The following is a 14,367-nucleotide window of genomic DNA, read 5'->3' as shown; positions in this document are numbered from 1 at the left end:
TAATTCTTGGTGTTCAGATTAGCTCCGATCCATAATCGACAGCTATGCACTGTCTTCATCTGCTGCCAGAATAAGGAGTATCCTGGTGGTAAGAAATGTCAGACATATCTTTGTAGAAAAGAAATGAGCAGGTAATTCCTCATTTTCCTTCAGTGCAGAAGAAAACATCTACACTGATTGCTACGATGCATACACTGATCACTACTACATACTTGTCCCTGAAAAAACTGAAAGGCTTGGAGCCTGCCCATAATACATTTCAAATATTATCCAACAGTATGCTTTCTGTAATAATAAACAATCTTGTATTTATATTGAGACCATGATAGTGTTAATATTGTCTCTTTTATTTTTCTATTTTAATAATAGTGTACGTAATCACATTCACAGCACACATTGGTTTTTAATTTAAACATCACTTTGAAACAAGTTACATTCTTAAAGTAATATTTGTGTTTTAATTTAGTAAATGTCTCTAAAATAACCTTAACTACCTAAAAAAAGAACAGGAGTACTTGTGGCACCTTAGAGACTAACAAATTTAGTAGAGCATAAGCTTTCGTGGGCTACAGCCCACTTCATCGGATGCATAGAATGGAACATATAGTAAGAAGATATATATATATATATATATATACACACACACACACACACACACATACAGAGAAGGTGGAAGTTGCCATACAAACTGTAAGAGACTATTTAATTAAGATGAGGTATTTATTATCAGCAGGAGAAAAAAACTTTTGTAGTGATAATCTGCCTCTTACAGTTTGTATGGCAACTTCCACCTTCTCTGTATGTGTGTGTGTGTGTATATATATATATATATATTTTCTTACTATATGTTCCATTCTGTGCATCCGATGAAGTGGGTTGTAGCCCTCGAAAGCTTATGCTCTAATAAATTTGTTAGTCTCTAAGGTGCCACAAGTACTCCTGTTCTTTTTGCGGATACAGACTAACATGGCTGCTACTCTGAAACTTGACTACCTAATAAATACTGTAAATGCACCTGAATTTGTAATTTGTATTTTGCTTAAAAAAAAAAAAGTTTCTATTTTACATGTTTTGCGTCTTTCTTTGTATCCAGTTTTTGATGAATAAGAATCTACTGTTCCATGTTTGATTGAACACCCAAAAAAGTGGAATTGTCATATCCTCAATAATGTAATATTTTGAATAAGCAACGTTCCATCTGAAGGTTGACCTTAGAAACTCGTATTGAAACTTTAACTCAGCTTCCATTATATATCTAAAATATCAAGTGTGAATGTAAAAATATACATAAATGTTTGTTTATACCCCCTAGTTGCATCTTGTTTTAATACAGAGGGCAAAGGCCTCTGGCCACTACTGTAATACAGATAATAACAAATAAGTCTAACTAGAGTTTTGAGTTAAACCTTCCTAAATATGCCTCTGTCAACAGGTGAAATAAAACTTGTGTTTTAAAGGAACTTTAATTTAATTTTGTACTAGTCTCTTAATTTTTTAATAAACCTTACAAAATTCATTAGTCCTAGCATGCCCATTTGTTTTTGATACCCCTGGAACCAGTGTTGATTCTGCTGTTTTCAATCAATCCTCTCCTTTTTGTAGAATGTATTTCTTTACATTTGACAATAGGTGAGGTGATTGCCAAGTGTTGATTACACTTTTATCATGTGAACAGGGTGTCCAATAATGTTGCAAAAATTTGATTTATTTTGGCAGCAGCTACAGGGTATTTTTGGGGATTTATGGAGATGCAATGGAAATGTTGCATATCAATAGCTTTGCTGATTTTAAACATGATTTAAAGTGTAATTTCTGAAGGGGAAGAACTGTATAAAAGTGAACTGAAAGCAAAACTTTTTAAAGCTCAGAATGTTAGTTTTTCGTCTCTAGTGTCATTAATACTATAATTCGTCATTGTGGAAACTTCTATAATACAGAAATGATGTTTGAGAAAAATGTACTTGTATATTACTATATATAATTAAAATTATAGTAATTAACTTGATCTGGTGTCTACCAAGCACTACTACTTCTCTGACCTCTCCATTGCTGAGTTTTCTATCTCAGATGTCCATCTGCAACAATACACACCTGCCCCCATCACCTTGCATTGCCACTCAATTTTTCTGTGACTTCAGTCCATCAGTATCTTTTGTTCTTGGTCTCCTCCTCTCTGTCCTCTGTTCCTTTTCTGTCATTGACTGAGGCCTTGTCTATGCTCAAAAGATTTGCCAGTATAGTTATACTTGGAAACCCTCCTGGTGTAGATGCAATTATGACTGCTTGTACACTAGGAGGTTTTGACAGCATACCTATGTTGGCAAAAAATCATACTCCATCTAACATAACTATGCTGGCAAAACTTTTAGTGTAGCTAAGATCTTAGTTGTTGCTTTCCTCCACTCCCATGTCCCCACCACCCTTAACTCCTTTGCTGCTTTCTCTTGTTACAAGGTCAGCCCTGTCGGCAGCCAGCTTACTCCCAACATCTACTTTTTTCTGTTCTTGAACTCATTTTGCTGAACATCTCTGGCAAAAGTTCTGAGGCCATGCTAACTTCCTCCCCTACAAATTCACTGTTTTTGTTGTTTTCTGTTACCTGCTTAGCTAAATAGCTCTACTTCTTTGCCCTCATTAACTCCTTCACTGTCAACCCAAGCCACCTTTCCCCATCACCTTTGATTCTCTTTTCAAACACAAGCCTCCTTCCTGCTCTTTTTTGTCTTTGCAGGATTTTGCAGATTACTTCATAGGAAAAAATTTAATATCTGGCATGGCCTCCCTATTCCTTGCTCTGCACTTTTCCCATTCTCTTCCACACCTGTAGTCAACACTGAGACTATCCTCAAGCTGTTGTCCAAATTCTTTTCTCTTCATCTTCAATTGCTTTGAATGTGCAGTCTGCAACTGCTTTCCTCCACTTCCATCTTTGACCCACCCCAGTCCCAGCTTTCACCCTTGGCTTCCCACTGAAACTGCTCTCACCAAAGTCTAAAGACTCCTTTTTGGTCAAATCTCCATGCTGGATTCTGTCCTTATTCTCCACAACCTCTCTAGTTTTTGTCAGCCACTCCCTACTTCCTGAAATCATTTCCTCCACTGGTTTTGTGGCTTCGTCCTGTCGCCTTGATTGCTCTTTTAGTGTCTTTAGTGGGTCGTCATTCTCTTCTATCCTCGCTTTCTTTTCCTCTTGTTTATCTTTAGGCCCTATATCTAGGTGATTTTTTTTTTTTTTTAAATGTGGACCTGACTTTGACTTCCATTTTATGGCAATGACTCATAATTCTGGCTCTCTACTGTCATACTATATGTTCCTCCCTCCAATCCAGCATCACAGACTGTCTTACATCCGTTTGTGAATATGCAGTTGTCATCTTAAACGCAACATGGCCAAAACAGTCTTTTGTTCTCTTCTTCCCCTGCTTTCTCTGTCATTGTGAGCAGCACCATTGTCCTTAATTCAGCCTTTCTCTGAAAGCCACATATTTTAGACAGTGCATGCATCTTGCCTCTTCTTCCTATTCAGTATTTCTAAAATCTGTCCTTTCTTTGCCAGCACAGCATAAACTCTTGTTCATATGTTCATTGTTTCATGTATTGACTACTGCCATCTCCTCCTCCTTTCTGGGCTGGACTACTGCAACCTTACTCTTCTCAATTTGATTAAAAATACTGTTGTTACAGTCAACACTGTTACCATATCAGCATCTTATTTAGTTTCTGTGTTACCTTCCCTTTCCCCTTTATATCGAGGTTATGGCCCGATATCCATTATTTTCCCCTTAATCACTTTTACCCTTTCTTCTAGACCATCTCCTCTCCATAGAAAAAGACACCCCAAAACACATTTTCAGTTACTATTCTATTCTCCTTCATATCCCTTCTTAAGTAGGGTTGCCAGGTGTCGGGTGTCCGACCGGAACGCCAGGTTGAAAAGGGACCCTGGCGGCTCCGGTCAGCACTACCAACCAGGCTGTGAAAAGTCCGGTCAATGGCGCAGCAGGGCTAAGGCGGGCTCCCTACCTGCTCCCAAAAGCAGCCAGTGGAGAGGCCAGGGGGCTCTGTGCGCAGCCCGTGCCCGCAGGTGCGGCCCCCGCAGCTCCCATTGGCTGGCTGCGGAGCCGGTGCTCAGGGCGGGGACAATGTGCAGAGCCTCCTGGCCCCTCCGCCTAGGAGCCAGACATGCCGGCTGCTTCCTGGACTCGCGGAAGGGAGCCTGCCTTAGCCCCACTGCACTGGGGACCAGGAGCCGCCTGAGGTAAGGGCCGCCTGGCTGGAGCCCACACCCTGAACCCCCTCCTGTACCCCAGCCCAAGGTCGGAACCCCCTCATACACCCAGACTCCCTCCTGGAGCCTGCACCCCAGCCCTGAGCCCCCTCCTTCACCCCAACCCCTCATCCCTGGCTGCACTCTGAACCTCTTGGCCCAAACCCAGAGCCGCCTCCTGCACCCCCGACCCGTCATCTCCAGCCCCACCCCAAAGCCTGCATCCCAACCCCCAGCCCAGAGCTTCCTCCCATACCGTGAACCCCTCATTTCTGGCCCTCACCCCCAGCCGGAGCCCTCGCCTCTTCCTGCGCCCCAATCCCCTGCCCCAGTCTGGTGAAAGTGGGAGAGAGTGAGTGATGGAGGGAAGGGGGATGGAGTGAGTGGAGGGGCAGAGCCTCTGAGAAGGGGGGTGGCAGGGGTGGGGCCTTGGGGCGGGGTAAGGATGTTCAGTTTTGTGCTATTAGAAAGTTGGCAACCCTATTCTTAAGACTCATCTTTGACATGAGGCTTACAAAATTCTGCCTGGTTAGGCAGGTGATGAGGTGTGACTTTGCTTTTTCCATTTCTTATTCACTTGCTCTTACTAATTCCTTTGTAACTGCCATTCCTTGCTTTACATATAGCCCTAATTAAAAGTTTAAAACCTATGACCAGCGAGCCCTGTAACTAACAAAGCTGTTCCAGTTCTTCACAGTTTTCATTTTCATTGCATGTTTCATCCCTATTCCATACCCTTTCCCCGTTTGTGATTTTTAGGGCTTGTCTTCACTGCGGGCAAAATTGGCACTGCTGCAGTTGATGCAGTGGCATTGATTTAGCGGGTCTGGTGAAGATGGAATAAGTCAATGGGAGAGTACTTTCCCATCGACCTCAGTATTTCACCTCAACAAGAGGTGGAAACTATGTCAACGGGAGAGCGTCTCCCTCTGACATAGCGTGATGTAGACACATGGTAAGTTGATGTAAACTACGTCGAGGTAAGTTACGTAACTTACATCGACTTACCCTGCAGTGTAGGTAAGGCCTTGGATTGTAAACTGTTCAGGACAGGGATTGTGTCCATTTGTACAGTACCTAGCACAGTGGGGACCGTAATGGAGACTTCAGTAAATGTTTTGGGAAATGCAGTGAACCAGCTCGACATGATGACAACCTGGTTGTTGTGAAACAATGAAGTCTAGGGTTTTGCTATGTTTTGCTCCTAAAAATGTTTTATTTGCTCTAAAAGCTTGTTTGTTCCTTGTTTTGTTAGAACAAGGGGGAAGCGGGAATGCCCGTTGACGTGTTTAGCCACAGTGGCAATAATTTTACCATTGTCAATTGAGAAATGAAACACAGGAATTAAAGTACAAAATCAGAAAGAAATAATATAAAACCATGAGTATAAATTACTTTTAAAGCAAAATAACTTAATGATTTTTTTTTTCCTTCATCAGGCTGAACTCACAGGCATCAAATGGCGTAGGTACAATTTTGAAGGTCATGGGGATTGTGGCCCCATCATTTCAGCCCCAGCCCAGGATGATCCAATTCTGCTCAGCTTCATCCGCTGCCTGCAGGCCAATTTGCTGTGTGTGTGGCGTCGTGATGTCAAACCGGATTGTAAAGAGTTATGGATATTCTGGTGGGGAGATGAACCAAACCTAGTAGATGTGATACATCGTGAACTACATAGTAAGTTGTTTTATTCCTTGTAAATCTCTGACTCTACAGTGGAAGGTTTTAAAGTAACTTTTGCATTTGACTTAGTTACAGTTTATGTATTCTGAATTCTGAAAAGGCATGTAAATTCAACATTGCAGGTGGTCCTCATTTGCAAATGAACCACAAGACAAGAATTGAAATGGACTTGGGATACTTGTAGTTTGGCTTGTGAATGGTTATGTTTTAGTGCAAACTCAAATGTGCTTGTAAAGTTAATGTAAGTACAGGTTTAAATAATTTAAAATATAGTATAAGGTAATTAGAAATTAGCTGATAGAACAAAGACACCTGCCCTGTAGAGTCAACTCAAGCCCATGGCATCTCATTTAAATCAGTGGGGTTCTTCATGGTTGCCTAGTCTGCCATGTTGATATCATTACACATTTAGAGCCTAAATGGAGAAAAGATGCAACAGGTGAGTATGACAGACAAAAGGAAGGAAAGAGATTAGGGAGGAGAGAAGGGTAACAAAGATCCCACCTCTGTTATTTAGGTATTGGACGCCTTGATGATTCTTGGTGGTTCCCAGTGTTTTGTTTAGTTTTTAAAGAATAAAATTGGCTATTCCTGCCTGATGCACATACATGGATCAGAAAAACCCATTGTGATATTTAAATCCCAAGTCTAAATTGCAGTGCTATCAAGTAGAAAAAAATATCATATAGTCTTTTTAGTTTAAGTTGAAGCTTTAACTTACATCCTTTTAATTATACACCACAACCAAATATGCTTTCCCAGCTCCTTGTCCTCAAAGAATGCAAACCTGGTTTCTTAAGAAATATAGTTGAGATTTTTATAGTTGACTACTCCCATTAATTTCAATGGAATTTATATGGTTAAATCTTTAGTCAGCTTTGAAAATCTCAGTGTAAGGTTTTTGCATTCCTTTACTATTAGGGGACACTTTTTAGCTGTTCCTTAATTTTCTCCTTAATTTTTTCTACTTTGTGCTTTTTCTCCTATTTAAGTATTATCCATTTTTCCTATCAGAGATGGACTTTTACTCTTTATATACCTAATTTCCCTAGTTCCATCAACTGTTTAAAAAAAAATTGTTCACATTTTCAGGGTGCTCAGTTGCCTAATTCTGTAAACCTTGTCTGAAGGATTTTCAGACCATTTTGGAATCAAAAACGTACAGTAAGGAGCAACTTGGCTCTTGCCATAAGTTCCTCTGTCTGTAGTCTTTGCCACCAAAGCAACTATAAGGCAGTAAACCTTGCAGACTAGTGCAAATGTACACTTTGCTGTGTTTGTCCACTGTGCATAGTTGTCCCGTCCCCCCGCATGTAATTTTTGGGGCGTGGCCTATTGTATTGCTGTACTTCTTTTATCCTGTTTTGTAACATACTAACATTGTCATACTCACGTCTTTACAGAATTCATGTTTTCATGAATACCAGATTGTTTACTTGACTATGTAACCCGTGAAATCTCAGAACTGAGGTGCCTTCTGTGTGTCTCTAGGCCTATTTCATGCAGGTAGCAATGCAGTCATGTATAATTAAAGAGATGGCTCAGAAGTGCTGCATCAAGCTATTCCACTAATGTTAATTTTTTATGAGGCACCTGTTCGGAGTGAAGGCATGGGTGACATTCCTACTTACCCAGCTAAGCTTTAATAATATATACTTATTCCCTTTATGAAATGTCATTTATTTAATATTTCAAATGCAGTGTGGGACTTAAGTGAGTTAAGTGATCTTTTTATTAAAAGGAAATTGCAGCTTGCATTTTCCATTTTTATTGTAAAAGGGTATAGCTGATTTACACATCATGTTATAGGTAACAACATTATAGTAGTTACTGCTTCCAGAGATAACAGTACCTTGAGACATGTAATTTCTGATGAGCTTGTTTGATATGGTTTGGAATAGCATATAGCAAAAAGAAAATATTATCACTTTGTTGTGGATTTAAATTTGGCACAGGATCAAGGGAACTGTGTTGTCCAGCATTTTATGAAGCAACCAAGAATAAAAATTTTTAAGCGTGATCTAGTCTGTGAATTCTGTACAGTGGCACCTTTCCAGCCGCGGTGTCATACTGACTAAGATTGTATACATGTAGTTATTTTCACAATGCCAGCATTACTAGGAAAGTGCAGTTGTACTGGAGTACAGCCACTATCACTTTGGGTGATTATTCTTCTTTACTGCTAAAGATGCCTCAAACAAAAGGGAAAGAAAGGAAGCCTCTGAAACAAAATGATTGTAGGGAGAGATGTGTGGAAAGAGAAGGATGTTGAGGTTAGTGAAGAGGAAAGTAGGAGCAGTTCATGCATTTTCAGGAGAGGAAATACATGGAGACTGAATATGGAAGAGAAGAGAGACCCTGAGATGAGGGGACAGAAGTACTTCCACTGATTGGATGGGTAGTTGCAAGAGAAGTTACACCCCCTGCCACATTTAAAAAAAAAAAAAATTTACACCAGTCCCTCGCTAGAACACGGGATTTGGGATCCATGCGCGGTACCGTGTTAAAATGAATTCCAATTAAAGTAATTACATTTGGGATTCATGGCCATGACCGCATTATATGCGAATTCGTGCTATATAGACGCGTGTTCTAGCGAGGGTCTGGTGTATTTATTTATTTAGAATCTTCATCTCCATTTGTAAGAGTATGAAATCACTGCTGTTGGGATTTTGTGGTTCCCAATAGTTTTTATGTGCTTTTCATACATCACAAGCAAGTTTATTACATTCTGCTACTAATTGTCCTTAATTATACTTATGCTGCTTTAATTGTTCAAAAAATACAATATATTGCTATTGTAGTGTGCCATTTAACTACAGTGATTGCATGGCGACTGTTCATCACCTGTCTGGAATTGCAACATCCATTACAGAAAGGAGTCATTTCTGGGGTGGAATACCTGCAATTGTTTAAGAACACCACACTAGAACTACAAAATAATTTAAGACAAAAGTAAAGAATCTTATAAACACTGCAGGAGAATTTGCATAGAATGCAATTTCCCAAATTAAAATTGAGACAAGACACAATTGAGACAAGATTAGCATACTCCTGACGAAAGTTCCACTGGATCTTTATTACTAAGTGATCAGCTTTGTACATATCACCTAAAAGATGGCAACTCTGGAAGCACATAGACCCTTAACAGCAAAGTAGGCCACTGGTTGATTATCGACTCTGATAGAGTCATACAGATTTTAACATAAGACCATTGATTGTAATCATTTAGTTTTTTTAATTAGCCAGACATTGCATATTGTTTTAAAGAGAATGGAGTGATTTTAAATCATGATCTAAAAATTGCATATTAAAAATAATCCGGTGGAGGTTTTGTAAAAATGAATTTGAGAGTTTGTGCTATTGCAACTTTAGATAAAAATTTATGATTAACCAAATGATACTTTTTTAAAACCCACATCAGTTAGATCTTCTTTGAATTTTACAAAACTGCTGTATGAACACATTTTTGTTCAAAAACATTTTTTTTTAGAATTAGAGCCCTAATCCTGAAAACAATTAAGCAGGTATGTAACTTCAGTCACATGAGTAGTCTCATTGACTTCAATGGACTGTGCATATGCTTAAATTGCATGGATCATCGGGGTTTAAAATTGTATTTTCATTAAATATTCTTCTCTTAGTGGACTAATATCTTTGTCACATTATAACAAAATCATTTTAGTAGTAACAATGAAAAGTTATGTAGACTTTCAATATGTTAATATAGTTATTGTGAATTTTTAGTATACACTGACTGAATTGTCAATGGAAAGTTAAAGTTAAGTTCCTAAACTCTATTTAGGCAACTAAGGGTGGGATTTGCAAAGGCACTTAAGTGATTTGGGAGCACAGTTCCCATCAACTTCAAACTGCAGACCCTGTATGGAAAAAATATAATCTGGTTGAAGTATTTTAGTTTTCTTGACTTGTGGAAGTTCAGTATATCAGAAACTGGTATCGGTTGGAATGATAGTGCACGCCATTTATCAGTTTTGAGTTTTTCTCCCCACAGTAAGGGTGTTCGTGAGGTCCTGGGGATTTTTATTTTTCAGAGTAGAATGAACATTTTCAGTATGAAATTTCTTAGCAGAAAATCTTTGTGTAAAGTCTGAAATTCTACTAACAGGAAACCAATTAAAGAAACAAGAACAAAATATCTACTCAATCAATTTAGGACTATAAAATGAAAAGTAAAGAACTAGCAACATCTAAATAAAATTGATGTAAATAAATATGTGATTTTAATAGAACAACTCCCCTCCCCCCCAATGGTTTTTATCCATCCTGGTTTGAAACAGAGGAGTTAATTTTATAGAACATTGTATTATTGATGCCACAATCATGCTTCTAATTATAATAGTTAGTAGAAAGCTTACATGAGGAACTCTTTTTTAAAAAAGCTTTTAAAATAGTGAAGACATACTTAATATATTCTTGCAGGAGGGAATCTGGTTTTGTTGAAAATTTTCTCTTGATTTATGAGTTTGTTTTTGTAATGTAAGTGCTCTTCTTTGCTTTCACTTATTTTTGGAAAACTGGTGGATGAACATGTAGATAGTTAAATGCTGCCATCAAATAAATAGTAAAGTTGTTGCTTTTAAACTTTATGCAGTGTTTTTATGGATTATGGAGTAGCAGTTGTGACTTTTTTCCCTATAAGTTTGTTTGCACACACCCCGACCTCCTCTATACCAAACTGTTTTTTAAACATTGCAGTCAGACTATAGATATGTATCTGTGGGGAGGAAGGGAAGATAACTTTTTTTCTATCCCTGTCTTTAAATCAAAACAAATTAACTGACATTTTGGGTGGGTGGGAGGAAATTAGATGTCTTTGCAAGTCTGAAAACTTTCAAATTCTTTTTTGTCATTGGATATCTTCAGAAAGAAAGAGGGTCTGAAAGTTCCAGTTTAGTTTATGGATTCCATTTTATGTGTTTGTGTCTTTTGACACTCTAAATCCAATGTTAATTAAAAAAAAAGTTCTGAAATAAGACCTTAAAGTTCCTTCAGCATCTGGCAGATATCTCAGGAACATAGTGTGTGGCAGCCTCTGTGTATCTCAAAAAGCATGTAGAAGTCCATAAACAACTTATTTGCTATCTGTTGCATAGGTCCTGTGCACTTTATAACCCCACATTACCTCCTCCTCACCTTAGGAAATAGGTATAGAGTTCACAAATGAGCATGTTAATAGTCTGTAGTAAAGCAAAACTTATAAGATTTAATGATTTGTGAAAGGGTTAACTCCCCTGGAATGTCTTGTGGCTTTGTCTATGTACTTTTAAGTGTGCAGCCTACTGATGTGGGCATCTTAAACCTTGTCCCCCACTGTTTATGTGGTATAGCACTTATATGAACCATGGGAGTATACAGGGTTTATGGTGTGCATAGTCACATAGAATAGAAACAATGCTGCTGGATAGGTCCTTGATATCTATATGAAGTTTAAGAGTAGGAATTTTGTATTGCCATTTGAAGATGAATTGGAGGGTACGCTTCTGTTTTTGTACATTTTATTATGAGTAGACGGTGCATACACTGATTGTACTGTGCAGTAGTGATATGCTGCACACATTGTGGTTGAAGCTGTGTGGTGTAAAGTGTGTGTAGGGAAAGGGGGTCAGAGTTAAGTTTGGGTTTGATACTTCAGTGGTGCTTGATCATAAGTGCACTTAGCTTCTAATTTGGTGGTTTAATTTATATTACTGTGCCTTTTTATACAAAGCTGTGTAAAACTGTTAATTACCTATATGCAGTATGGGCTTCCATAGCATTACCACAAAAGTTGTATGGCTAGATTCATGGTCAAGAGACCTTACTGTTAAGATTAGGCTGGCTGCTCTTATTTCTTGAGGTCTGATTTGTGGGAATTCTGAAAGTGAACTTAAAACAATCACCCAACACAACAGTGGGTTTGTTTCTTTAACTTAAAAATCCCATCTGGTTCTTCTGTGGAAAATTCTCCCTCCTGTTAAAAGTAGACAGTGTGAATAAGATCCAAAAGAAGATTGGAATGTTCATTGAGGGGGACATGTGCCAAGTCTTTTTGGCCCACTGATGTCTGAGCTAGAGGTTTGCAGACAAAAGGTATAAATGTTCAAGAAGAGTCTTATGCTTGCTCCTAATTACCAGTTCTGTTGCTTGAAATTGTAGTTGGCTTTCTTGGGTGCTTCAATAACAATAGAATTTCCTATTCCCATTAGCTCAGTGAGGGTGTGAAATCTAATCCATTGCTTCCTTTTCTTATCAGATTGCCCTCTTAAATACCATAGTTATCTCCCAGAGAGGATCTAATCTACAGTACCTAATGTCAGGTTTTAGAGTAGGAGCCGTTTTAGTCTGTATCCGCAAAAAGAAAAGGAGTACTTGTGGCACCTTAGAGACTAACAAATTTATTTGAGCATAAGCTTTTGTGAGCTACAGCTCTCTTCATCGGATGCATTAATAAAATGGTCCTTCCATTGGTGATAGAAACGCATGCATGAAATCTGCCAAATTTCTAATTTTACCATTGCATCTGGGGGATTTCCTTGCACTCATTAAATGTTCACACTCTTTGTATTATATTCCTGTTGATCCTAGTCCCCATTAGTTAATAGGGGGCGTCCTCTCTGATTTACATTGTCCACTTTGGCTTTGAATCAGCATTGCAAGTGTTCATGGAAAATGATGGAAGTCATCCCAACTGTGTTGACGAAGGAAAAGGCTCAGGTATGATTCTCTATCTCTGTACTGATTCATCAAGAATTCTACTTCTGATTCCACAAATGATGTGGACATATTTGTTCATATGTTCCAGGAATTAAAGTTTATAGTAAACTGTAATGAAAAGTTTCTTATCTGTAGCGCAAGATCTGGTTTATCTAAGAATCCATTGTCAGATTCTTCCTTTCCTAAACATAATTGATCAAGTTTGCACTATAATCCTGTATGTCAAACCCTTTGTTTCCTGTGGTTTTAGTCTTTTCTTTCGCTATTGTTCTCAGTGTCTGATTCTTGAGACAGACCCTTGTTTTTACATCCAGTCCAGTAGTGTTGCACTTCCATGAATCCTTTGAAGATATTCTCTCAAACTGAGGATACTGATAACTGTACAATATTGGTTGCAGGATGTTAGTGTTTTGAAGGAAATTCCGTTACAAGAACCAAAATGGCTTATTCTTTGCAGGTAAATCTTTAGGGGTAGAGAGCTTATCTGTGGTTATTCAGTACTTTTACTTGATTTGGCGATACAGTTAAAATCCTGCCTATGTTGAAAGATGGAACTGTGGTTTAGTCCTGCCCACAGGCAATTGTGTTGTAATGAAGTGTGCTTACACGAGAAGGAATAAAATCTAGCTAGAAACAGAATTTTGTACATCTTTTGGAAGCTTTTCAGTTTAAAAAGCAGATGTCAGTATCCACTAAATAATGATTACTATTTAATGTAAAAAATACTAAGGTATAGCTGAAAATAGTGGTAATATAGAGGGTTTGAATTGTGAGGGTAGAAGTTACAAGGACCTTGGTAGTACAAAATTAAACAAATCTCACTACTGGAAAGCCATTAGTTATTGAAAAATCTGTCTCTTTGCTCATTACTGATGATAAGAACATTTAAGAGATTTGTTTTCTTAATTCTCCAGAACACACATTGTTTTAATAGCTTTGAGATCATTAAATTTTTACTTCTTTCAGTTAACTAAATGAGAATTCAATTTTTTTTAAGTTGCAAAATTGTGCTGTCACCCTTGGATTCTGCAGTCCATTAATTGGAGTGTAATGACTGCTAGTTAAGGTTTGGATTAGACAAAATAAACTTTTTTGTAAGAAGGCATATTAAATGAGGCTATTGTGTCCTCATTTGGGATTAAGAAATTGCTTCATGGGAAAGTGCCAACTCCTCTTACACACGTGAGATTGACAAGAGCTTTACTATGTCTGTGCAAGATGTCTTCATTTTGTTTTGTTTTTCCTTTTAAACAAGTCTCCCCCCTACCCCCCAAACTCTTTAGAACTGGTTTTATGTTACATGCAGCCAGTGTATAATTCATTTTAATGAATCCATCTCATTTCTAAATGGGAGAATCGTTGAGAATTTTGTTTCTGGTTTTCACATAGGCACTTGGATATTCTTTTTTCATATTAACAAAAATATTGGAGGTTTATAGTTGTCATGTAAGGGAATATATATACTCCCACATCAACAGCTTGTAGTTAATGATGCATCTTTCTGAACTGATTGAAGAAACCACTGAATACATTGATGTTTTCTCCCCACATAATTTGTAGTATGTGGTACTTCAGATTGCTTTAATTTCTGTTGTTAGTCAAGGCCCACGTGTCAGGTACTGTAATCTTTTTTTAGTATTGCACTTTTAATCTTTTCATATTTGAAGTTTTCTTTTGAAACCGTTACAAAGTGTATTATA

General features: G+C 38.0%; 1 protein-coding gene across 1 annotated transcript in view; it reads left to right on the top strand.

The window, feature by feature from the left end:
• MED13L (mediator complex subunit 13L) overlaps window positions 1–14,367 on the top strand; it is a 424,792-nt gene that overhangs the window by 40,335 nt on the left and 370,090 nt on the right. Inside the window, exon 2 of the mRNA XM_074972328.1 lies at window positions 5,707–5,944. Coding sequence (XP_074828429.1) covers window positions 5,707–5,944 — 238 coding nt within the window. The remainder of the gene's footprint in view (window positions 1–5,706; window positions 5,945–14,367) is intronic.

The sequence above is a fragment of the Natator depressus genome, chromosome 15 (assembly GCF_965152275.1).
Source record: "Natator depressus isolate rNatDep1 chromosome 15, rNatDep2.hap1, whole genome shotgun sequence".
NCBI lineage: Eukaryota > Metazoa > Chordata > Testudines > Cheloniidae > Natator > Natator depressus.
Note: the sequence above shows the minus strand (reverse complement) of the source record. Positions and strands in the feature narration are given on the sequence as shown.